Source organism: Bombina bombina, chromosome 4, assembly GCF_027579735.1.
Source record: "Bombina bombina isolate aBomBom1 chromosome 4, aBomBom1.pri, whole genome shotgun sequence".
Classification (NCBI taxonomy): domain Eukaryota; kingdom Metazoa; phylum Chordata; class Amphibia; order Anura; family Bombinatoridae; genus Bombina; species Bombina bombina.
In genome coordinates, this window is record NC_069502.1 from 588651508 (window position 1) to 588679036 (window position 27529).

General features: G+C 37.2%; 2 protein-coding genes across 5 annotated transcripts in view; one reads left to right on the top strand and one right to left on the bottom strand.

Annotated features, from left to right (window-relative positions):
* USP45 (ubiquitin specific peptidase 45) overlaps positions 1-17524 on the bottom strand; it is an 879557-nt gene extending 862033 nt beyond the window's left edge. The window contains exons 1-4 of one of the 2 annotated variants that reach the window (XM_053710569.1): positions 17283-17524; positions 6198-6303; positions 5614-5783; positions 1726-1829 (exon numbers count right to left, since the gene is read on the bottom strand). In XM_053710569.1, coding sequence (XP_053566544.1) covers positions 1726-1829; positions 5614-5783; positions 6198-6303; positions 17283-17321 — 419 coding nt within the window. In that variant the 5' untranslated portion in view covers positions 17322-17524. The remainder of the gene's footprint in view (positions 1-1725; positions 1830-5613; positions 5784-6197; positions 6304-17282) is intronic. The other variant, XM_053710568.1, reaches the window with a different exon arrangement.
* A 413-nt stretch (positions 17525-17937) lies between these two features.
* On the top strand, positions 17938-27281 carry TSTD3 (thiosulfate sulfurtransferase like domain containing 3). 3 transcript variants are annotated; one of them, XM_053710573.1, is made up of 5 exons: positions 17938-18104; positions 21123-21172; positions 24082-24212; positions 24542-24701; positions 26150-27281. In XM_053710573.1, exons 1-5 carry the CDS (start codon positions 18063-18065, stop codon positions 26214-26216), a joined length of 450 nt encoding a protein of 149 aa, XP_053566548.1. In that variant the 5' UTR covers positions 17938-18062; the 3' UTR covers positions 26217-27281. The 3 variants fall into 3 exon arrangements, with proteins under 3 accessions (XP_053566548.1, XP_053566547.1, XP_053566546.1); XM_053710572.1 differs by lacking the exon at positions 21123-21172 and having other exon boundaries at positions 17939-18117; positions 24039-24212; XM_053710571.1 differs by lacking the exon at positions 21123-21172 and having other exon boundaries at positions 17944-18104; positions 24039-24212.
* Positions 27282-27529: the final 248 nt, after the last annotated feature.

The following is a 27529-nucleotide window of genomic DNA, read 5'->3' on the forward strand; positions in this document are numbered from 1 at the left end:
TGTGGAAAAAATCATGCCCAAAGCGATTTATCACCAAAGTACCTCACAAAAAACGAATAACATGCCAGTAAACGTTTTATTAAAAAACAACATTTTTCAATGTCATGCAAAGCTATCACTAAGCCTGCTACCAGTCGCTACCACTGCAGAGAAGGCTTAAGTATTATTTCAGTGTTAACAGTATTTTCTCAGTCAAATTCTAGTCCCTAGAATATAACTCGACTGCGCATACATTTATCAGCCTGATACCAGTTGCTACTACTGCATTTAAGGCTGTACTTACATCATACGGTAACAGCAGTATTTTCTTAGTCAATTCCATTCCCAGAAAATAAAGTACTGCACATGCCTCATTTGCGGAGGACCCCGCATGCTATTCCCAGTTTCTGAAGTTACCCCACTCCTCAGAATGTCGAGAACAGCCAGTGGATCTTAGTTACGCCTGCTAAGATCATAGATAAAAAACGCAGGCAGTTTCTTCTTCCAAATACTGCCTGAGATAGAAAAACAGCACACTCCGGTGCCATTTAAAATAACAAACTTTTGATTGAAGAATAGTTAAGTAAAAACTCCAGCTCCTCTCGCGACCTCCTTCTTTGTTGAGGGTTGCAAGAGAATGACTGGATATGACATGTGAGGGGAGGAGCTATATAGCAGCTCTGCTTGGGTGATCCTCTTGCAACTTCCTGTTGGGAAGGAGAATATATCCCATAAGTAATGGATGACCCGTGGACTGAACACACTTAACAAGAGAAACTAGGATTTACCATCAATTTAAGTGATCAGTGTTTTGGTTTCTCTTTTGCGGATATAAATATTCACTATTTTCCACTGAGGAAGGTATTTGACCTGTTGCAGTATTTTACTTTTCTTAATTACTTTGTATGTTAATACTAGGCGATAAGCCTGCCCAGAGGGCAGTCTATTTAAAAAAAAAAATACAAACCCCAAAGCTAAAACTACGCAAAATAAAAAATAAATGTAAAAATAAAAAAAATTAAAATTACAGAATAAAAATAAAACAAACCTATGCAAAATAAAAGAATTAAACCTAAACTAATACCCCTATAAAAATCCCCACAAAAATAAAAACACCCCCTAATCTAATACTAAACTACCAATAGCCCTTACGTGTTTTTTATTTATTTCTTGCGGGCGGTTACGTGTTTTTTCGTATATTCTTTCACCACCCTGCCATTTTTGGAATCCACCGGGATGCAGCTTCGCAAACACGATTATAGTATAGATGTTCCACTCTTTTGCTCTAAATTGTTTCTATCACTCTTCTTCTAAAAATTATTCTACCACCCATTTGTCATCTTCAGTATAAAAGCTCTCTTAACCTCTTCCCGACATTAGGATGTTTCATGCCGTCCTAACTGCGCCATTAGAATGGCATGGAACGTCCTAGCCGTTTGGCTGTACTAAACCAACAGCGCTTTATGAATAGGATAGCGGTCTGGAGGGTGTGCCTACCAACAGAGGGACGCGCCCCTGAACCAATCCAAAAATTTAAATCTCGCAATCGCCATTTCAATTTATTGTCGTTTTCAATATGTTGTTCCTATGTAGACAAGTTAGCCCAGTCATGAAAGGGTTAAATTAAATTCAGATTTTGTTTACATAATATTTTATTTAATAAACAATTGCATGCTCTATCTCTATGAAAATGTAATGTTGACATTCATGCCTCTTTAAATAAATATTAATAAATGCAAAACTTACCAAATAACCCACGTACTGAGATTGATTACAATGCTGTGAGGCTCTGGGTATAAACTTTTAAAGTGGTTCTTTGAGTGTTGACCTTCAGAGTTTACACCACAGCCCTGAACATAAACAATACAATAATTAGCCTCTAGTAACACAGTTCTGGAAAAAATGATGGCATGATATAATGAAAGTTTTCCCTTTAAATACTATAGAACCAAACAGACTAATCAGAGAGTATGAGGCACATATATTTTGATTGATAAACTGAGTGTCTCTTAATACAATTTGTTTCAAATAACTGTATCATAAGCCGGATCATTGAAATGCTTCTAAATCTTTAATATTTGTCAGCTTATCCGTTTATTTCTAATTGTGGTTAATCCTCAGTGAAAGTCTGCACTAAGATCATAGAATGTGCAGTCCAGTCCATGCAGTGAGTGCAGCGTATTTTCAAGTTTTGCTATTATAATATAAATGAACTGTATTATATATAAAACACATGTATGTGTACATATTAATATAAAATACTTAAAGCTCTCTCTAGTGTAAATATATTCACTTCTAGAAGTCATATAAGTAATACTAGTCTAATGTCTAAAATTATGTTGTCTATCAGGCAGTTGGTATGACTAAGTCCATAAAAATATGCAAGTCAGCTCTCAAATATAAATATCACTGTGTATAATAAAATAATCTTCACATACAAGAATTAAAAGAAACCCTGATGTATAAGCAAGCAACTTTACAATAATACCACTTTCAAGCTTTAATTCACCTAACCTACTGAGTAGTATTTCGATACCGCATGACATGTATTAGGATGTACTAATATTCGGCATAGTTCATTTTCGCGCTGTATCTATTGCAGTAAAGTAGAACACACAAAATGTCTGTGCAAATACAAATGTTCGTGTTTTGCACTTTTACATTGATAAATATGGTGCTAAAATGAGCTAAATACTCCAAAAATTATTAATGCTGAATATTTGCACATCCCTAACATCTATATATCTATCTCTAGCTGAAAAAGTATTTCACATTTTCAGTGCCTGTTGTCACTGCTAGGTGGTTAAGCCACATTTCAGCCAAACTCCTTTAGTCAGTAGAATTTAACATAAAATGTCAGTTAAACTTAAAGTTATGGTAAATCCGAGCGTTTAATAAACGCTAGGATTTACCATCACTATAATCACTATAATTAAACTCATCAGTTATTAAAAAAAAGGGTACTAACTAAACTCACCTTTTCTGTGCCACGGTAGCTTTGGCCGCCCAAGCCACAACACTCGTCTTCAATGAGGTGACGTTTCCACCTCTAAACCATGTCATCTGACATCCTAACACGGCTATTGGTTTAGAGGTGGAAACGTCACCTCATTGGTAAAGAGCACTGTGCTGAGGGCAGCCAGAGCCGATTACTTTAGCGAGGTGACGCGGCACAGAGAGGGTGAGTTTAGCACCTTTAGTGATGGTAAATCCAGTGAACAGCACTTTAGCAATAATTACACTACATATTCTCTAGTTACAAAAACTCTATATATTTGAAATGAGTTATGTTGAGGGAGGACCTTTAAGGAAGGTAGCAATTTAGAAGTTGAATATGTATTTTGAGACTAAAATCAATTTGTGAAATCTCTGTTCCAAGCCTTTATGGGTAAACTCAGTTTTTACAGATAAACTGAGGCTTATGCTATAAAATTATTCTCTCTCTCTTTGGAATCGTAAGGATTGACAATGCACGACAGAATCAAAATTTCGCCCAATTTCTCATTTGTAATTATACTATTTTTTAAGAATCTGCTTGTAAAGGACATACAGTGAGTATTGAAAAGAATCACCCTCCTTGAAAATAATCACATTTTGTTGCTTTGCAGCCTTAAATAAAAGACAGACACAGTTTTTGTTTATCCAGTTGTAATTACTCAGTGCAACTTATAACATCCAAATTAAAGATATAACACCAACATGTCAGGCAAAAATAAAGATAATTCAAAAACAGAATCACTGAGTTGCAAAAAGGATCACTCCCTTGTGTCAGTATTTTGTTGAATCACCTTTTGCTTTAATTACAGCCTTTAGTCTGTTGTGATATGTTTCTACTAACTTTGCACATCTAGACTGTGCAATATTTGTCCACTCTTCTTTGCAGAATTGCTCCAGTTCCGTTACATTTGATGGTGACCGTTTGTGGATTGAAGTCTTCAAGTCATGCCCCAGATATTAAATGAAGTTTAACTCTGACTAGGCCATGCAAGGACATTCACTTTTTTCTCCTTCAACCACTGTGTGGTCATTTTTACTGTGTGTTTTGGGTCATTGTCATGTTAGAAAGTAAACCTTCTTCCCATTGACAACTTCCTGGCAGAGGGCAGCAGATTTACCTCAAGAATTTGACGGTATTTTGCCCCATCCATTATTCCTTCTATCCTGACAAGTGCTCCAGTGCCTGCTGCAGAGAAACGACCCCATAACAGGATATTACCACCTCCATATTTTACTGTAGGTATGGTGTTATTTGGATGGTAAGCTGTATTGGATTTGCTCCAGGCATATCGTTTGGTGTTAAGGCCAAATATTTCAATTTTAGTGGCCTCAGATTCTCCTAGGTGTGTTACGGCAAAGCTCAGTCGTGATTGCATTTGGCCTTTCTTGAGGAGTGGCTTTTTTTCTTGCAACCCTCCCATACAAGCCACATTTGTGGAGAATTTGTGATATTGTTGTCATATGCACACAATGACCACTCTGTCATAAATTCCTGCAACTGCTTCACAGTTGCTGTGGGCCTCTTGGTAGCCTTTCTGACCAGTTTCCTCTTGGAAGTTTCATCCAGTTTGGAGGGACATCCTGATCCAGATACCTTCCACTTCTTAATAATAAACTTCACTTTGCTTCTAGGCATTGATAAAGTCTTTGATATTTTATTGTATCCATCTCCTGACTTGTGCCTGTCCACAATATTATCCCGGAGTTCTTTTGACAGTCCCTTGCCACCCATAGTTGATTGTTTGCTTCAGTTGCATTACAAGAAACTGAGATGCTCCAGGAAAGCTCTTTTCATGCTGAACTAATATATATGCCACAGCTGATCACAGTTGAAGGTCAAATGGCTTTTTGTGTGCCGTTGAGAAGGTGATTAGCTACACCTGATTGAGTTTAAAAGTAATTTTAGGAGGGGGTGATCCTTTTTACTACTCAGTGATTCTGTTTTTGAATTTTCTTTAGTTTTGCCTGACATGTTAGTGTTACATCTTTCACTTGGATGTTTTAAGTTGCACTGAGTAAGTACAACTGGATAAACAAAAACTGTGTCTGTCTTTATTTCAGACTGTAAAGCAACAAAATTTGATTATTTTCAAGGGGGGGGGTGATTCTTTTCAATACCCACTGTAATGCTGTGATTATCAGTGATAATTTAATTTGTATTATATAAGTCACAGCTGACTCTTTGAGCAGGCATGCACAGCTTATGTGTGTATAAAATTAAAAAAGTAATAATTTACCAGAAGCATTGTCCTAAAATACATTTATTGAATCATATTTCTTTTCAAAACTAAAATGCATTTGTGCACATTTCAGTTTTGATCATTTTTTCAGCAAACAGAGAACTTCTATGAAACTACATTGGCAAGCAGAATAGATATACAACAATTATGTATGTTTAGATATGATCAGTGCTTAGGGTAGAATGTTAGAACATGATGCATTTCTACATATTTTCTATTCTCTGCTGTTTCAGTCAATGTGTTTTACAGCTGCTCACTGAACTCAGTGGTTGGACAGTCTCTCACTTTCTAGCTGTTTTTTTACTAGTGCCTGTAAAATGTCAGCTACTTTTCAAATATAACACAATGACGGTGACTTATGCTACCCATGCAAACAAGCATGGGGACACTGTCGTACCTGATGGCCGCATTTAAGGCATAGCCAGACATCAGAAGGGGCAACAAGTTCTCCATCTCTGGTCCTTCTCTCTTTCATGCACTCATTGCATACAGACCACACAGCTTGTGCCACAGCTCTTTTAACATTGTTCACATCAACTGCCTTGCAGACGTGATGGCATGTTAGTCCTGGAGAAAAAGCATATTGCCATTAGAAGCCATAATGCTTATGAAGTTGTTATTACTTCTATTCGTATTGCATGCAAAATTAGCCCTGGGGCAGCATTAAATAACTAGTGGTTTACAGATCACATTGATCAGCACCAAATATAATATATCTTACAATATATGGTCTTAGATAACCAGTAAATCAGCATATTTAAAAAGACTATTGTAGTTGGAAAACTGTTTTGGTATGTTTCAGTTGTTCCACCGGTTCACCAGCCATAAGTTGTTTTAGTAATATTGAGCCACTGTAGTAGTTGGGTACTTATGACAAAAAAACAAGGCTTTAAAACTATAAAAACACAAGATTATACACTTGGTCATGCTACAGTTTGCTCTGCAACTTTCCTTTGAACATATTATGTCACTTAATCCCACCTGCAAGGTCATCGGAAGAATCCTCATCTTGAGGCCGGTTTGCTCTTTTGCTCCTCTTGTTCTTCTCTGAAGTTCCCCACAAGGTTGACTGTTTCACCCTCATGTCCTAGTGTAATATGTAAAAAATATATGGCATGGCATTATGAAAAGTTTTAAGGAAACATTATGTTTTTAGACCTGGCAAGTTAGTAAACTCAAAATGATAAAAAAAAATTCAATATCTTTAAAATATTTGGCAGACAAACCTCATGTCTCAGAATTTATCAACCTCAGTCATAATCCTATTCTATCATTTTAACAATGAGGACAGGGTAGGTGGCGTTCCATTACATGTGTGAAAGGGTTACAATAGTGTTTCAAGCATTACCTATAAGAGCCATAGTTTATAGGGACATGAAACACAATTTTTTCTATCATGATTCAGATAGAGCTTACCATTTTAAATAACTTTACAATTTACGACTAGTACATAAATTTGTTTTGTTGTCTTTCTATTCTTTGTTGAAAAGCATAAAAAGACAAGACAAAATTATATAGCAAGCAACCTTTGGTAAGAGGCGTATCCCTCACATCTCTTGAAATAAAATGCAACAAATAAAGAGTGCACTCCTAAAAGCCAGCTGTAAACACAAATATTAAAATGTATTTATTAAATTAATAAAAACCTCTTAGTTTACAAGGCATATGCTACTATTCATAATCACCACCGGTGGGATTTATAGAATTCTAAAACAAGATTATACTCATAGGAACATTAGGAAAAAAAGAGAAGGGAGCCTGTTAAGTATTACCCAGGGATATGAGCCAAGATATAGATATTGCTTATATTTGTTAATTTCTAGTTATCTTGGCCCTCCCTGGTAAAGCTACCAGTGAGATGAGAATAAAGCAATACATAAAAACGGGGTGGGTAAAAACAGACAAGAAAAGAAATGCTGGAAAAGTAAAAAAATAAGTTTATTTAGGAAACTACAGAAGATAAAACTTTTTGTCCAAATTTATCTAAAGAATATGGTCACATATCCAAATTATAGCATGAAACAATAATGTATGAGAAGAGCTCCAAACTACCACTTGAGATATCTCCAGTGGCATAGCATCCAATTCCATTGCCAAGAATGTTGACACTGCCCTTGTGGAATGAGCCCTGAGTCCAACTTGAACTGGTTAATTCTTCTGTTTATAAGCCCTTGAGATTGTTTGGACTATCCAACTGGCCATAGTGAATTTTGGAGAAGCATTACCTTGACATAATCATCTTTGCATGCTATAAACAAACAATCCGTCTTCCTGTTAGATTTAGTTCCTAAGACATAATTATGGAGACAACGTACCAGAATTAGTTGACAGAGTGGCTTCCCCACTGAATCTAACATATCTGGACAAAAGGATGGTAACAAAATGTCCTGTGATTTATGAAAATTAGAGACAACCTTCGGTAAAAACTCAGGAACCATGCGTAAAACAACTTTATCTTAATGGAAGATGAGAAAAGATTCTTTAACAGAAAGGCTTGTAACTCAGAGACCTGTCTTGCAGAAGTAATGGCAAAAAGGAAACTAGTTTTCAATGTAAGGAACTTAAGTGAGATCTCATAAATAAGGTCAAAGGGTATTTTAATAAAGGCTTCCAAAACTATAGGAAGGTCCCACAATCGAATAGCAGATGGTAGAAGGTTGGGTATGAGACAAGACCTGAAAGAACTGATGGACCAGAGGTTTCTGGGCCTATTTGATCCCAGAAATTGCAGAAATAACAGATATTTGAACTTTAAGTGTTCTGGCACAAAGTCCTTTTAGGAAACCATCAAAAGGAAAATCCGAAAAATTATATAATTCTATTTTGGCTGTAGAAGCATTACGTTGCACTATCCATACAGAAAAGGCATTCCATATTCTGTAAAACACTGATGAGGTTGTCTTCTTTCTAGCTTGAAGCAAAGTTTGAATTACTGGATCTGATATTGTCTAAAGCTTGTGATTTCAGCAACCATACCGTCAGGTTCAGATGAATTTGTTCTTGTACCAACATATCCGCAGAGAGAGGAAGAAGCCAGGGAGGTTCCACTGAAAGATGTGATACAAGGGGAAACAATGGCTTTCAAGGCCAAAAAGTAATTGCTGCCACAAACATTGCCCTATCCTTCTGAATCCTTCAAAGCAGTCGCGGAACCAGATGAAGTAAAGGAAAGCCATATATCAGGTTTAAATTCCTAACCTGAGGAAAGGCATCTATCCCCAATGCTTGTGGTGTGCAAACACAGCTGTAGAACAGGGGCAACTGATGATTTAGACTGGAAGTCAAAAGCTCTATTTCCAGTGATCCCCATTTGTCCACAATCATCATGAAAAGGATTCTGCTCATTTGCCACTCTGTCTGTGACAAAGGAACTCGGCTCAGATAATCCGCTTAAACATTCTGTGGACCTGGAAGATGAGAGGCAGATAACCCATACAGATATTTTGGGCCCAGACAAAGATGGGAGACACTTCCTTGAGAACTTGTTGACTCTTTGTTCCTCCCTGAAAATGAATGTAGGCCATCATGTTTTCTGCCAAGATCTTCACTGAATTCCCTTGTAGTTGTTTTTGAAAGTGAAGAAGTGCTTGAAATACAGCCTTTATTTCTAGAATATTTACAGGAAGATACAGAAGATTCTTGGCCCAAGACCCCTGAGCATATCTTCCCTGACAGACAGCTCCCCAGTCGAGCTTGCTGGAATCTGTTTGTATGGTTTTCCAATCTGGCTCCAACAGAGAAAGACTTTGAGAAAAGTTCAACATCAATGTAGACAACTTCTTAGATCCACCAGAAAGTGAATGTGCTGATGTAATCTCAATTGATTTTAGGTAATGCCAAAAATGGTTCTGGAAAGGACGCATCCTTCATCTTGCCCACCCTACTAACTAGATGAGAAGCCATGTGCCCCAACATCTGCATCAAGACCCGAGCTGTCAGACACCAGGTGTGTTTCAGACTTTTGAAGTAATTTATCAAAGATTTTTCTGTGGGGACACAGAAACTAGAGCTCTGTTTGTATTTAACTGTGCCCCAGGAAAGTGATGGACTGTGTGAGTTGAAGTTGAGTTTTTTGAAGATTCACCAACAATCTGAACTCCTGCAGAGTATGAAGCAACTGCTCTCTATGAAGATCTACCTGCTGAATAGCTCTTGAAATGAGAAGAATTTTGTCTAGGTAATGTATCAAAAAAGACCTCTGATGCTCAATTCTGCAATTAGAGGGGCCTAAGGTCTTTGTGCTGACTCAAGGAGCTGTAGAGATGCTGAAAGGTAGAGCAGTGAAATGAAAATGCTGTCTTCCTGTAGCAAACCTCAGAAATTGTGAGCTTCTGCAAAAGGAATGTGAAAGCATGCATGTTTTAGATCCACTGATAACAGATAAGTCCCACAATTTTCATCACCGAGATAACAGACTCCATTGTGACTTTATTGACTTCCAGAAAGGAACATCTGAGATCCAGGAGTTGTCTTTCTTCTTTACTAGGATAGAGAAGTATAAAACCCCTGAAATTTCTAAAATGCTGGAACTTCTTGAATAAGCCTTTGCTTCAAAAGGTTCTGAAAAAAATGAAAGACAGATTGAATTTTTAAATTGTTCTCTGGAAGTGGTGATATTACAAAGCAAGGAATTGGATGCTTCTTTCTGATGTCTAATAAATAGCCCATTTTGAGGATATGTAAGACCCATTTGTCCGAGATGACTTCTGCCCAGATGTCCATGAATTTGGAAGACAACTGGACAGGCGTACCTTCAATGCGTTTTGTTCTGACAAAATGTTGTTGACCTGCCACGTCTTTACCTCTTGCCTGGGTTTGCATTTTCTAATCTGGAAGACAAAAGGAATCTTTTCTAGAAGAAGCCTTAAAATTCTGATACTGATTTCTCTATCTGTGAAGATAGAAAGGTGACTTATTAAACATGGGTGCCTGAGGAAGAAAAAGACTCTTACCTCCTGAGCACTTAGTCAAATAACGTTACTTTCAAATGACAAACACAATAAATTGATCTTGGATCTGGGACAAGCTTCCCAGTAACAAAGCCAGAGTTCTCTTCTTACCAGGTTAGCTGTGTTCATATATCTGGCCATTAAATGCAGCATCTCAGAAGCAGCAATGAAAATGAAAGGATTTCCTGCACGGCTACTGGCTAAGAGGTGGAAACGTCACCTCTTTGCCAGATAGCGAAGATAGCGTTCTGCCGGTGGGCTGCCTTAGCAGCTCAGTGAAGGGAGTCACTTGGAACCAATAAAGGAGCTTTCAGCACAAAGTATTTTATACTTCATTAATAAAAGCCATCTTTATTTGTTCCAATGGTAAACCCTAGCTTTTCATAAACGCTAGGATTTACCATCACTTTAAACACTTTGAGATGGTAATATAAAATGATAAATCATAGGTAAGTAGGCTCAGCACTGTCACTGCCCAGGAACATAGAGATGGTCTCCTAGTCCTGTCCACCTGAAGGCTGGACAGAACTTGGAGGATAAGGGAAATGGGTTCAGGTTACCTTTATAGGTAACCAGGGAAGTGGTCAATTCTCTCCACGCCCCTAGAGAAGGTGGAGAAAGTGGCGGCGCTGTGTCACCTCCAGGGAGCCAAGCTGCCCACGTCCTCTGATTCAAACTTGTTGCTTTCACCTCCAAAAAAAAAAGAGCTCACAATAGTGTAGCAGATTTCAGACAACGTGGTAGGCGCCCAAACTGGTTATACTCACGAGATTGCAGTTAAAATAAATCTTTTATTAAAATCATCACAAAGGTGTCTTCAGGTGCAGCTTCAGGTTTTATTTAAAATACAGCTCAACACGTTTCGGCTGAAAGAAGCCTTTATCAAGAGCATAAAGTTAAAACAATTTCTGGAACAATTGGTTTTAAATAAAACCTAAAGCTGCACCTGAAGACACCATTGTGATGATTTTAATAAAAGGCTTATTTTAACTGTAATCTCGTGAGTATAACCAGTTTGTGCGCCTACCACATTGTCTGAAATCTGCTACACTATTGTGAGCTCTTTTATTTTGGAGGTGAAAGCAACAAGGTTGACTCAGAGGATGTGGGCAGCTTGGTTCCCTGTAGGTGACACAGCGCAGCCACTTTCAACACTTTCTGCTTCTATACACGGTTTGGGACAACCGGGGCTGGCAGCGAGCACCTGAAGGGAATTGCTAACAATGCTTCATACTTTATCCTTTCTAGTAAGATTGTTCTACCTTGCACATTGTAGATGGTAGGTACAGAATGGCATTTGTTTCTGGGGTGCGGCACAAAAAGCGGTTGGTATTAGTCAGCAACTGATGCAACAGATAATTATGTTTGGTAGTTTGTTTGCACAAGGGATTACTAACATTCATAGACCTATTCATGTTACTTCCCATACTATGGCTTAGACTAATTAATTATTTTCTGGGTGACAATGACTCTATCTGATGGACAATACTTCTTTGTGTTGTGACCCCTTTTTATGCTGTGTATAGAGAATTATTAAATTATATTGCTCCGATCATTATTTTTTAACTTGGTAAATATAATGCTCTCCATATTAAGTACATAATATGGTTACTATTGGTGAATTATTTTTTAGTTTCTCTTTGATGCATATGTATATTGTCACTATTTGTTGTGCTGTTTTTAATTTTACTTTGGCAATAGCTGGCAAAGATAAGAAACATTCCATTCAGGGAAGCAATATTTTTTTAAATATTTTATAGTATATTGGCAGTACTTAGATTTCCGTATTAGGGCGTCCCTAACTTGTTTAATACTATTGATTTAGGTTTTGATACACAGTAGGTCACATTTTCAGTAGTCCATACATCTGTTATCTTTTGCTTTTTGGTTTTATTTTGGATTTGCATTATGACTTCCCAACTTGCTACAGAACTCCCTCTTTTTTAATCATCTTCCGGAGAAAGGAAAGGAAAGAACAAGTTTGGTTGGTGTAATACTCCAAAGCATCCTGTCTTTGCCTTAGACTCTGGCTTAATTAAAAAAAAATAAAAAAAATAAATGAATATTTACGGTTTGATTTTTAAGTTTGGGGCTTCATATCCAATTTGCCCCCCTTAGTAATTAATCTTTTAATCTCAAATTACAATCTAATTATGTTTTACTAAAATATTACTCAAGGCTGATAATTATTGTCCAGTGAGACGTAGGATTTGGCACAGTAGCAAAATGAAGAAATTTTTGCTACCAATCAGCAGTATCTGTTGTCTATACCATAGCATAAACATTTGTTTGTAAGCGATATTTACTTTATTTTTTTTACAACTTCTGAGTGCTCTGAACACAAACAATACACTCCAGAGTTATCTTAGATAGAGAAATGTTACAGTACCCAAAATAAGGGTACTTCTTACTTTCAAGATAGCAGCAGGGAGCACTGTGCACGTGCTGGGAACTTATCAAGCAAGGCAATTAAACAGAAGTATCCTTCCAACAAAGTATATTTTGACAGCAGATCGAACAGTATGTATCCTTCCTTTATGGGAAGTCTATTCCATGAATCAACTACCCTTACTGTAAAGACATGCATATGGAGATTACTCTTGAACCTACTACCCTCCAACTTGCATAAGGAAACCTAGCTGAATAAAAAAAAAACAAAAAAAAAAACATAAGACAATTAAAGTGATGGTAAACCCAAGCGTATAACAAACGCTAGTATTTACCATCACTAAAAATAAACATTAGTTTCTGTCATTGTTTAGTAAAAGACAATGATAAACTTACCCTATCTGTAAGGAATGAAGATCGCTACCCACGGCACATCGCTTTCTTCAATGAAGTGACGTTTCCACCTCTAAACCAATATCCGTGCGTGTCAACTGACATCCTAACACGGCTATGGGTCTAGAGGTGGAAACGTCACCTCATTGGAGAAGAGCGATGTGCCTTGGGCGGCTGGAGGCGCTGTGTTAGCGAGGTGCTCGGACAAAACGCTGACGGACAGAATGCCGAAGCACATTTGTCCGTCAGACATATATCCGAGAGACTGTATTCCGACGTCGGCCGAGGGCAGATACGCTCTAGAGTGCTCTGTTCTAATCAGAGCCTTGGGCACCGCAACCACCTCTGGGAACCTAGCCATGGTTCCCATCTCCCAGCGACGTGCTGTCTATCTATTTGTTTATTTTTCAATCCTTATCTATCTGCCTATCTTTCGATCTGTATCTATCCTTATCTATCCATCTCGTGGCCAGACTGCTATCCGACGGCCATTTGTCTGTCGGAATATTATCCTTCACACAAATGTCAGTCAGTCCGGCCACAGTTAGCGATATACTTGCCTTACATATAGGGTGAGTTTAACATTGTTTTTTAGGAAACGATCACAGAAACTAATGTTTATTTTTAGTGATAGTGAATCCTAGCGTTTGTTATACACTTGGATTTACCATCACTTTTTAAGGGGACAGCAAGAGAAGACATTCATCCCTATGCAAGCAATCAACACAATACAAGCTGAATTGGAAGGCAGAATAAAATTAGCTGAAGCTAAAAAAAAAAATTTAAAAAAATTACTGTGCCAGAATTGGTGTTAACGTTGGCATGAGTGTTAGTGAGCCATAGCTCTCTGCACTAAATGATAAGATTAACAAAATCCTAAAGGGACAGTGTACTCAACAATTATCTGACATCTATATGAAATAAAAGTTTCACATTAAACTAGCAAACCAGTATTAGTTAAGCAGTTCCTACTAATGTTTATTGCTGTATAGGGACATCCTACTAATACTTCGGGCAAGATTTATCAATTTGTGAGTGGACAGGATTCACATCTTGTGAATCTGTCTGTATCTTATCCCAAATTTTGGGGCAAATGTATTCCCAATATTTATCATTGCACAAGGGAACACTTGTGCAATATCCCCACCTACCCGCAGGCAACCAATTGTGTGAGAGTAGGGCTTGTCAATCACCCCGGTTGAATAAATCGGGGGGGGGGGGGGATTTTTATCCACCAACTCCAGATTGGTGGAGAGGGTTTATGAATCAGTGGTTTAAACCACTACTTTATAAATATCAGTTGCAGGCTCAAATGAGCGAACCTGCAACAGACCAGGGCAGTTGCCTCATCATAAATCTTGCCCTTAGGGAGTCTTAGAAGGAAGTGCCTTTAACCAATGAGCATTAGCAGGAAGTACATATCACTCAATGACCAGTAGTAGTATTTAAATTTTTGTTATGCAAAACAATTTATGAACATGTTAAAATGCTGCTCTTTCATATAGATATTTAAAACATTGAGAAATCCATCCCTTTAAACTTTGGTTTTCACTATAGTGACTCACAACTTAAAGGGATAAGAAATTAAAAAATAAACGTGCATGATTCAAATAGAGTGTGTAATTTTAAGACACTTTTAAATTCACTTCTATTTTCAAATGTGCTTCGTTCTCTTGATATCCCATTTTGAAAAAGAATACGCACATATCCTACACTAGTGGGAGCTAGCTGCTGATTAGTGCCTGCACACATTTGTCTCTTGTAATTGGCTAACTAGATGTGTACAGCTAGCTGCCAGTAGTGCGATGTTGTTACTACTGCAAAGAATAAAAAGAGAATGAAGCAAATGTGATAATAGAAGTAAATTAGAAAATTGATTAAAATTGTATGTTCTATCCAAATCACAAAAGAAAAAAATTGGGGTTTCCTGTCCCTTTAACCCCTTAAAGACTGACGACGTATGGGGTACGTCCTTTAAAAAAATAAATTTAATGACAGAGGACATACCCCGTAAGTCGTCGGTCTTGGAAAGCAGTGGAAGCGATCCTGATCGCTTCCAGACGCTTTTCGGCTATTGCAGTGATGCCTCGATATTGAGGCATTCTGCAATAACTCTTCTTAGCCATCCGATGCAGAGAGAGCCACTCTGTGGCCCTCTTTGCACGGGACATTGATGGTCGCAATCGTTGGTGGGTGGGAGCCGATGTGGGAGGCAGGTGGGCGGCCATCAATGTGTGCCTGCTGTAAGAGGGGGGCGGGATCGTGGTTGGGGTCCCCGGGGGCGAGCACGGACGCACGCGCGTGCACGGGGCGGGAGCGGGTGTGAACCGCTACACTACAGAAAAATTTCATTGTAATAAGTGGGAGAAAGGGGGGAGGGAATGGGTAAATAAAAAATCTAAAGGATCTGGGAGGGGTGGGGGGGTTGGTCTACTACAGAAAAAAATTATCTATCAGCTGCCAGTACCCAAGATGGCTCCCAATAAGGTAGAGGGGGAGGGTTAAAGAGCTGCTTGGAGGGGGGGTTCAGAGAGATTGGGGGCTAAGGGGGGATCCTACACAGCAGCATATGTAAATATGCTAAAAAAATTATTTTAAAAAAATACCTTTTATTTTAGTACTGGCAGACTTTCTGCCAGTACTTAAGATGGCGGGGACAATTGTGGGGTGGTGGAGGGAAGAGAGCTGTTTGGGAGGGATCAGGGGGTGTGATGTGTCAGGTGGGAGGCTGATCTCTACACTAAAGCTAAAATTAACCCTGCAAGCTCCATACAAGCTCCCTAATTAACCCCTTCACTGCTAGACATAATACACGTGTGATGCACAGCGGCATTTAGCGGACTTCTAATTACCAAAAAGCAACGCCAAAGCCATATAGGTCTGCTATTTCTGAACAAAGGGAATCCCAGAGAAGCATTTACAACCATTTGTGCCATAATTGCACAAGCTGTTTGTAAATAATTTCAGTGAGAAACCTAAAATTGTGAAAAATGTAACTTTTTTTTTTTAATTTAATGGTATTTGGCAGTAAAATGGTGGCATAAAATATACCAAGATGGGCCTAGATCAATACTTGGGGTTGTATACTACACTAAAGCTAAAATTAACCCTAGAAGCTCCCTAATTAACCCCTTCACTGCTGGGCATAGTAAACGTGTGGTGCGCAGTGGCATTTAGCGGCCTTCTAATTACCAAAAAGCAATGCCAAAGCCATATATGCCTGCTATTTCTGAACAAAGGGGATCCCAAAAAAGCATTTACAACCATTTATGCCATAATTGCACAAGTTGTAAATAATTTCAGTGAGAAACCTAAAGTTTGTGAAAAAGTGAACGATATTTTTTTATTTGATTGCATTTGGAGGTGAAATGGTGGCATTAAATATACCAAAATGGGCCTAGATCAATACTTTAGGATGTCTTCTAATATATATATATATATATATATATATATATATATATATATATATATATATATACACACATGTCAATGCATATTCAGGGATTCCTGGAAGATATCAGTGTTACAATGTAATGTAACTAGCGCTAATTTTGAAAAAAAAATGGTTTGGAAATAGCAAAGTGCTACTTGTATTTAATTCCCTATAACTTGCAAAAAAAGCAAAGAAGATGTAAACATTGGGTATTTCTAAACTCAGGACAAAATGTAGAAACTATTTAGCATGGGTGTTTTTAGGTGGTTGTAGATGTGTAACAGATTTTGGCGGTCAAAGTTAGGAAAAGTGTGATTTTTTAATTTTTTCCTCATATTTTATAATTGTTTTTATAGTAAATTATAAGATATGATGAAAATAATGGTATCTTTAGAAAGTCCATTTAATGGCGAGAACAACTATAAATAATATGTGTGGGTACAGTAAATGAGTAGAAGGAAAATTACAGCTAAACACAAACACCGCAAAAATGTAAACATAGCCTTGGTCCCAAACGGACAGAAAATGGAAAAGTGCTGTGGTCATTAAGGGGTTAAACATAAGATATATCTATATTTTTCTCTTTGAATTAGGAAACACTGATTACACATCCAAGGAGAATCACCAATGCAGTGTATGTGATATATAAAATGCACCCACATACAACTCAAAAATGTATAAGGCTTGCAGATGTCCCTCACTGAATCTAAATATGACAGATCTGCAAAAGGCTGAAACCAGGTGACCACCATTGCATATGTACGTGTCAGAGAAGTGCTGTCAAAGGCTGGTACTAACTAGTCACCTGGTACCAGTGACGTAGCTTACAAGCAGACAGGGTAAACACGCTGCAATGCCAAGCAGTGAGGCTCTCTGGGCAGCAGCTACTTCATCATGCCTTACCCGCTTAATGTAAGCCAGGATCGGTTGTACAGCGGGCATAAACCCGAAAGAAGTTATGTTGCACTCAAATCCAGTACCCAAATCAACCCCACGTGTTCCGGAGAAGCGCTAATACTGAAGCGTCAAATAACTACGGTAGCCGCTAGGGCTCATGTCCTAAAGCACACAGGCTATGTTTAGCCCCTTCCTGGCAGCCGATATTTCACAGGTTCTGGTTACTGAGACAGTGAGTTTATTTCTGCTAGTGCTACGTTTTCGCTGTGAGCTATCGCTTTAGTGTGTTTTAAACGATTGGCTACATTATTTGTTTACTACTCGTAACAGAAGCCTGAAGATATGTAAGGGATGCACTATTGACCTTAAAACTACGACACGATATAGTTATTACAGTTTTATAGAACACAACAGCTTGTTCGATAGCAATAAGATGTACTTGCTGCTCTGTATGTGACGTGAGGGCTAATTGATGCTGATATATATATATATATATATATATATATATATGTGTGTGTGTGTGTGTTCTCATATATCAGCCTTATAAGCCTTATATACACGGTTAAAAACCATGTACACTACCCTTTGCTTCTTGTCAAAGAGTTGTCACTTGCAAACAGTCCGCCTGTAACTTTAGTGGAGCTTCCGGGGAGTTTCCACTTCTTGGTTAATGTCCAATAGGTTTCCGGTGTGTGTCCCCTGCTACAAGGAGAAATCGGTATTACTGAAAAATGTCCGCCTGGCTGAGCTTGTTTGGTGTGTCCTTGAGAACGCTGTGTGCCCGACATGTGCACCATGTGGTGCAGGGCAGGCTCGTACACCGCCAGGGTGAGAGCTTTGGGTACATACATAGTTGTAAGCTATTTTAGTGTAACAATCACTTATAGCTGTGAGTTATATAAGTCTGATGGGTTTAGAATGGTAAAGTAGGTAGAGAAGCCATATTTAGAAAATATATTCTACTAGGACGACTGAACTGTGTTTTAAAGAAATATTTTACACTCTGGGCAAAATTTATCAAGCCCCAAAAAAAATTTGCCTACAAAGTTGTGATTATTTTCGCAATAGTTCACAATGTGTGAACTCAAAATTGTCGCCAGTATTTATCAAAATTCTAGAGACATTTTTGGGGCAAAACTTTTTTGCAATGTCAAGCGAATGGCTGATCCTAGTTTTCTTGCGAAAATGTCATTTCACTCGCACATATGAAAAGTTGCGATTTTATTGGCGCATAAGCTTTCATAAATATGGTGATATAGTTTGTGAAGGTTTTTCTGACGACAAATGTGAGAATTTTCTTATTCTCACTTTGATAAATCTTGCCCTCTGTATAAGATGAATGTAACGAAGCTGCAGTTTGTTTTTTGCACTTTGTTGTGCTAGTGACGTACAGAGGTTAAGTGCAATTGTATCTTTTTTGTAAGCCCTATACAATATCCCTCTCAGGTACTCAAAAAGTTTGTAACTTAAGGTTCTATGTCATGACCTGGTGGTATTTGGCGTTTTCCCTATTATCTTAAGGTCTCTGGGCTGGGGAGATTACCTAAGAATTCTTGCCAGTGCTTATTTTTTCCGGGTGGAATTATTTAAAGCTGTGTTTTATTCTGTGAAGATGGCGTCTCACTAAGGGATGTATACTCAGCATTTTCATATGGGAAGGAGATGCATACATTACAAAAGTGCACAAGGGAAAATATAAATTTATAGGGACAGTCAAGTAAAAACAACAAAAAACTTATGATTCAGATAGGGCATGTAATTTTAAACAACTTTCTAATTTACTTTTAGCACCAATTTTGCTTTGTGTTCTTTTTATTCTTAGTTGAAAGCTAAACCTAGACGGTTCATATGCTAATTTCTTAAGGCTGTGACACACTGCAAGCGGAGCGGTGCGCAGCGTGTAGTTGCAGCTGTGTGCGCTCAGTGTGTCCTGCCTTTTCATCTCTGAGCACTCTGCTGCGTCAGGGCGGGTAGCTAAGCACTCAGAGATGAAATAATTGAACTTCAGAAGCGATGCGGAGCGAAGCAGCTGCTTTGCCTCGCGTCGCTCCGCTTGCAGTGTGTCACAGCCTTTACACCTTGAAGGCTGCCTCTGCATTTGACAGTTTTTTACCAGTAGAGGGTGTTGGTTCATGTGTTTCATATAGATAACATTGAGCTCATGAATTTACAAAGGAGTGAACACTGATAGGCTAAAATGCAAGTCTGTCAAAAGAACTGAAATAAGGGGGCCGTCTGCAGAGGCTTAGATACAAGGTAATCACAGAGGTAAAAATTGTATTATAACTGTGTTGGTTATGCAAAACTGGGGAATGGGTAATTAAGTGAATATCTATTTTAAAAACAACAGGTTCTGGTGTTGACTGTCCCTTTAAGTTTACTGGATGTGCAAAAAACACATAGAACTTCGTACTTATAAGTGCAAAATACAAAGCGTAATTGTTTTATTTTCAAATGGGCTGAACATGGGCATGTATTAAATAGCCTTTCAAATCCAAGTGTAATTATTTAAATATTTCTGCCTTAAAGATCTCACAATTTCCCACCCACCCCCCTCCCGCATACTAAAAGGTGGGGAGGTTGTGACAAAATACTTAAAGGGACAGTCAACACCAGAATTGTTGTTTGAAAAGATTGATAATCCCATTAGTACACATTCCCCAGTTTTGCATAACCAACATAGTTTTAATACACTTTTTGCCTCTGTCATTACCTTGTATCTAAGCCTCTGCAAACTTCCCCCTTATTTCAGTTCTTTTTACTTGCATTTTAGCCAATCAGTGCTTACTCCCAGGTAACTTCACGTGCGTGAGCACAATGTTATCTATGACGCATGAACTAAAATCCTCAAGTGGTGAACAACTGTCAAAAAGCATTCACATAAGAGGTGACTTTCAAGGTCTAAGAAATTAGCATGTGAGCCTACCTAGGTTTAGCTTTCAACTAAGAATACCAAGAGAACAAAGCAAATTTGGTGATAAAAGTAAATTGGAAAGTTGTTTAAAATTAATGTCCTATTTAAATCATGAGAGATTATTTTGGACTTTACTGCCCCTTTAATACCAAAAAAAAAATGCATATGATAATGGAGGCGATTGTAAGATACTATATGCAGAAAGCAGCACAATGTGATTTGTTTTTGATGCAGGATTTAATATTTAACCCTTTCAGTGCTAACGACTCTGAGCCATCACAGAGTTTCCCACTTGGGTGCTAACGACGGCTCAGAGCCATCGCAGAGTTTCCCACTTAGGTGCTAACGACGGCTCAGAGCCATCGCTAGCACTCTCCCACCTTGAGGGATATCTGGGGGCTCCTACCCCGGCGATGGGGCCACACATATAGTGACAGGCATTGCCGGGGGTTCACGTAATGCGCAGTAACGCCACGTGCAATGACCTCACTGCACAACTTTATTTAAAAATTACAATGTTAAGTATAGGAATCGCAGGCATCTAAGCAGCTACAGACCCCCAAGACCCACCATTGGAAAGGTAATCGTCTAACCTTTCATACAGTGTAAGTCTTGGGGATCTGAAAAAATATATATAATAAAAAAAACTTAAAACAGCTTAGCACCCAGGTGGGAAAGTGCTTGGCACTCAAAGGGTTAAAATGTGCGCTTACTGCTAACTTCGTCCTACCCAGGGAAGTTTCCCTTTCCAGGGAGCTCCATTACTTCCTATAGGCGAATAAATATTTCCTGCACATCATATTTAAGTTCTAGAACTTTGCTTTACGTTGTTTTCTGCCCCTCATAATTTTCTTATCATACATGTTAATGTATGCATTATCTATTATTGTGATATATACACCCGTGTGTGTAAGAACTTTTTTTTTTTCTAGATCATATGGGTGTATGCAAATTTTATAACCCTGGAAAATTCTTACCTTTTGTAAGTATGACCTTTATATACATGATCTTGTAACTTTAGATAATATGTTCTATTCCATAACACTGAAGTTGGGAAATTAGTGGTGCTAAGGTTTTCACCTTTATTGTTTACAGGCTATTTTTTTCTGTCTTTCTTAGTGGAACATACTCCACACATAGTCTGATGGAGGGCCAAATAATTAGAGGCAAAACTGTCACAGATAAAAATTATAGGGGCATCCTAAATCTTTTAACAAAATATTTTGTGCTTATCTGTCTATGGTAGCATTGAAGAAACAAAGGGCTTGTGTAATTGTGTATATCCTTTTATACTTATTTAATGTGTGTATATATATATATATATATATATATATATATATATATATATATATATATATATATATATATATATATATATACTGTGTACAATTTCCCCATTGTAACTTATGTCACTACCTAGCACTCGACAAGCTTTTCTCCTTTTCATGTCCTACTACTAAATAAAATACAACTAATGTTAGGAATAGGAGGCGGATTATTATTAACCCTTTTACATATATCTCAGTAATTGGCCCGAAGCAGGGGTTATCAGAGCGTGAACTGCATAGTAATGCAGTTTTGCTAACAATAACATTGGCTAGCCTTGTCTTCTCCAATCTCTCCAAATAGGACTTGTGGTAGGTGGAGGTTGACTATTGAAACAAGATGTTAATTGTTTTTAAACTATTTACACTTGGCTGCATATAGTCTATTGCAGTGTTTTTCAACCAGTGTGCCGTGAGAGATCCTCAGGTGTGCCGCAGCAGACTGACAACAGTGCGGGGGTGTCCCTCTTTCAAATTTTGAAATATTGGGAGGTATGTGACAGGCTCATCAGGCATCATTTACAATCATGACATTGACATTCATTCACAGACAATCATTATGATTGTTTGTGAATTAATGTCAATATGTCACGTATAGTTTGTAGGAGGCATGGCATGACAGCACAGTACAGTGTGTGTGTATATCTATCTATATCTCTCCTGTATTAGGCTACATGTGATTTTGTAAAATTTTGGGATGGTGGTGTGCCGCAGGATTTTTTTATGTAAAAAAGTGTGCCTTGGCAAAAAAAAAGGTTGCAAATCACTGGTCTATTGCAAGACAACAGAAATGCTTTTTGTTTACAAGGTTTTTAGTGTTCCTTTAATTTTCAGTTATATATGGTGCCAAGGGTGGATAATACCAAAGGTAATCTCTAATCTTTAGATTCAGTTTTTTTGTTTTAATTGAACTCTATGGATGGTTACTTTATTCCTGGTTATGGTACTGGTCTAATGTAGTAGAAAAAAATAGAAATTAATCAGAACTGACATTTGTCTTCTACTAAAGAGACTGATTTTGTTTATTTTTAACCCTACAATTTGACTTACTAAGCACTCAGAAAAAATCAAATTTTTTTATTGTCCTCTTTTATGGAGTTTCTTTCCAGTATATCTTAGCATTATATGCAGGGGGCAATAAAATATCAATATTATGTGTGTTAAGACCATAGGCTTTTTTTTTTTTTTGAGCAATCCCTCAAGTAGTTGATCAGGGCAGTCAGTAAACTTCTCGTTGTCTGACCTGTCCTTGTACAGAAGAAGGGAAAAATTGCTTCTGGCTTGGGGGTGCCAGGAGGCTTATTCAAAAGGTGATTGTAGTGAATTGCTTTAAAGGTGATGCATTTTAAAGCCATATGCTACAGAAAAGTAGGCTTTAAAAATTCACCTTTACTATCACCTAAACCAGTGGTCTCAAAGTACTGGCCCTGGTGCCATATGAGGTCCTCAAAATAGTTTAATCTGGCCCTCCCTTGTTTATTACGTAAATTATTAATTTGGCCCCATTAATTTTTTTTATTTTTTTTTAGGGGCCAAAGTTAATCTTCTATATAGGCACTCACAAGATTATATATATATATATATATATATATATATATATATATATATATATATATATATATATATATATATATATACATACATACATACATACATACATACATACATACATACATACATACATACATACATACATACATGTATTGTCCACTGTAGACTCCCATTATGCACTGCTTGGATAAATGTCACTTTTTATTCAGTTCCAGAAAGATCACTTCACTTGGCACTTAAATGATAAATATACACTGTGTATGTCTATTATGGACTACAGCTCCAACTATGAGCTACTACTTAGGGGTATTGAGCCTATTGTATCCTGCGTTTCTGTACTAGAAACTTTTAGTGCCATTTACCTGACATAAAGGTTTATAGGCGATTTAGCAGATTTGTGTTACATTTTTTAACTGAAAATAGGAGCAAAATATAATATTCTGCATTCAAGGCCTATGTGCCATGTTTGTAATTCCAAGTGTAATCATTAATATCACTCCTCTTGTAATTATTTATTTTATCCAATAAGTACTTATATGTACTCATATACCTGTATCAGCACTGAACCAAAGTACAAATGCTGTTCTCACCCTCAAAAGAAGTTTTTAACCAAGGGTTTTATGAAATTGTCAAAAAGTGCCTTGAGTACATGGTATAATGTTAGACTCTGCATAACTCCAGAGTTCTAATTATGCTTGCATAAAAGAATTGGCATTTTGAATCAATGGTTTAAGTTGCATGTGTGACATTGACATTATGCATCTATGCTTACAAAGAACACTAGACTGTTTATCACTTTATATGCTGTGTTTTGTATGGATTCATTGAAGTTTAAGTATGCTTTTTGTTTAATAAAAAGCAAGCAAAACAAAACACTACTTGGAATTAAAGTTTTTAAAAATATAAAAGCAACCCTAAAGCTGTGTTGTGCCATATCCACCTAGAATTATCCCAACATTTATTCTATTTTAGTTCTGAGTCCACAAATTGTGATTTTTCGTGGATTTTCCTCCAGCCTATCAGAAACCATCAAATATGAAGAGCTTAAAGACTTACTTAAAAAAGAGAGCACCTTTCTTATTGATGTCCGGGAGCCATGGGAAGTCAAGGAATATGGGGTTATCCGGGACTCATTCAATATACCATGTAAGTGATCAGAGAACGAAAACACAAGCTGCTAGCATATTCCACAATGCAATGATATTGGGGGTATAATAACAGGGTTATAATTACTTTACTACAAAGGGTAGCGGGCAACCTGCCATCTAATGTAGAACATGGTTTACAGAGCAGGTGAGCTTCGGTGCTAAATGTAGTACAGATGGAGCAGTTGTGTGAAGAGGGATCTGAGGTGAGAAATAGGATAATATAGCATGTATTTGTGAATGGTAATGATTTAAGGGAACATTTCATTGGTGTCTTTGCAGTCCATTTAAGTCGGTTTATCCTGTCTCACATGTTTTTTTAACATTTAGTGGGTGACCTAGTGCAAGCATTGCAAATGGACCCTAAAGACTTTGAAGAGAAATATCAAACGAAAATGCCAATAAAGTCCGATACACTTGTCTTTTCCTGTTTGGCTGGAATTCGGAGCAAGAAAGCATTGGACACAGCTGTTTCTTTAGGTTTTACCAGGTGAGGTTTTTTGTTTTCCCCTACAACAAGTTGCTGAGCTGTAGTAATACTGTTGTCTCTGCTAAACTATTCAAAGTTTAAGAAATAATATCTGTAGACTTTACAATAAATCTGTAACATTGTTTTGTATATACATAATGTTCTAAGATCAAATTTCATATAGCAAAACTATTTTAATTTACTTATTTAATTGGTCTACATAAATATTGTAAAAATATCCAGAAACATAATTCATCAACCTTTTTTTTGCTTTAGAATATACAGTATAATAAACTTCAAAAAATGAAAGGAACTTTTAAAGAAAAAGTATAAGAATTACCAGTAAATATTAGGCTATTGGTGCAGACCCTTAAAGCAAAATATCTTCTAAATCTAAGAAGACGACAGGGATTTCAGCACTCAAAACGCACTCTGTGGTGAATATGAAAATACAGAGTTGCGATCTTTCTTTGAGTGTCAATGTTACATTTGTAACTTATCTGAGACTCCAGCAGATATTTACTATGTATTTGCTTGAACGGAATACATTTGTGCACAAAGATAAGCGCTCTGGGCAATTCATCCACATAAAACAAAGAAGTGGATTGTTCATTTATAGCACTTCTCTATACATATGGTTACTCTTTTATTCGCCTCATTTAACCTTTTAACGCCGTTATGCCGTTCTATTCCGTCATATTTACACTGGGCTTTAAAGCCGTTATGACGGAATAGAACGTCATATCAAACGGCTGTCCTGAAGCCTTCTGCGCTTCAAGGACTTGATCGCGGTCTGGAGGGCGTTCCTAGGGTTGTAGGGACGCCCCCCAGATGCGATCCAATAATTGAAATCTCGCGATCGTATGCACGATCGCGTAGTTTCAATTTGTCTACATCGGAACAGGTGTTCCGATGTAGACACTTTAACCCTGTCACGAAAGGGTTAAATCATGTTTGTACAGCCAGTTGTTTTTATAGTTTCTCAGGCAACTACATAGATCCTCATGTTACATCATGACAAAAGTGCCCTGCTAATAGTTCTGGGTTGTCCTCTGAGGTGTTGTATGTTGTATTTTTCTGAGTAACTGTTTTCACACGGCTTTGTGTTTTACAACACAGATTTTCTGTTTATATACCCTTGTAATGTAGGAGACGTCTCCATAGTGCTCTATTTTATGCTCATTGTTTGATTTTATTATTACTTTTTGAATGTGTGTATGTATCCGGATTATGCATTACTCGATGATAATTTTAGCTGTGTAAGCATTCAATGTGATATATTGGGTTTAATTATGATAATACATATGCATTTTGTTTTAATTAATGTAGTTTAATTTAATCATTTTGGGACCAAAGCACTAAGAGTGAAAACAATACAGCATTTAATTGTAACTAACTGAAAATATTTTCTAACAACAAGCATAATTTTGCCTTTTGATGTTTATTGTATTTCTTTTTCTTTCTTTTAGTGTTCAGCATTATGCTGGTGGTCTTGACGACTGGGCAAAGCATGAATTGCCAGAAAAGAAGCCTTGAACATTATCTAGGAGAGCTTTATTTTATAATCTTCATAATATGCCGTTTAGTTATAGAACTGTATTTTGATACACTTTTTTTTTTTTTTTTTTTGCACCACGGGCTCATTAGCATTAGGTAATTGCATCTTTTGACAATTGTTAAAAATAATGTTAATTGTAGAGTAGTGATGTCTGCCATTCACAAGTGTAGTTTGATCTATTATTCCCTGCAGTTCTTGTTTGTTTAATTTGTACACAGGTGTATATTATCTTATTTTGAATGTTGAAAGATACATTTTTGCAGCTTTCTCCTTTTTGGGTGAGGAGCTGGCAGAACTGATCTAGAGCAGAGACGTGTTTTTTTTTTTTTTTTTTTTTTTTTTTTTTTTTTAATGAGGGATCACATTAGAGTCCTATAAAAAAAAAAAAAAAATGTTTTACTTTATGAACCAGGACCAGTAAGCAGACATTGAAGATTCTATTAATAGAAGCAGAAGTTTATACAGTATATCTGCATAGGTAAGCTTGCTAGGAGTATTTCTTTAGCAGGATAAGTACAGCAAACCTACATATAAATTCACCTAGGAACACACATGCAGTCTTTTCAGCTATATGAATAAGCTAGGTACAAGAATATGAAATTGTGTAAAGATTGAGAAAGAGGCTAATGCATGGTTCAGATCTGGGGCCAGATGAGAAGCAGTAGAGCCACATTATGACAACAGTTTTTTAAACATTTTCAATCTAGATCCTTATAGCGAGAAATTTGTCTCCTGAATGATCGCCTTATTGGCATAACTATTTGTCAATACAGGATGGACCAATTGATAAATGTTATCCTTTTTTATAAGCATTTTTGTATCATTCATTTGTTTATGTAGACAAATTGACTGACTGGCTTTTTTTAAAAACTTAAGAAGGTGGTAATCTTATGTTTATGTTCCTTTTTTCGTAAACTGCACTCAATTGCGAAATTATTACAAAGTTATTGTTACAACTTCTGAAATTTAGGATTCTAAGTAGAAAAAAAAACTAATAGCAAGCACAAAAAATTAAATAAATAAAATATCTCCATTCCAATAAATGACATTCTCCACAGTTATATTTATATGTAAAATTCAGTTATTTATTTTTCCTTCCTAAGATAGGGAGAGTCCACGGCTTCATTCCATACTGTTGGGAAATAAGACACCCCAGCCAAAGACTTAAATATCCCTCCCACTTCCTCATTACCCCAGTCATTCTTTGCCTTTCGTCACGATAGGAGACCATCCTGGGAGATTGTGACTACGGACACAAGCCTATCTGGATGGGGAGCTGTTTGGGGTGCCA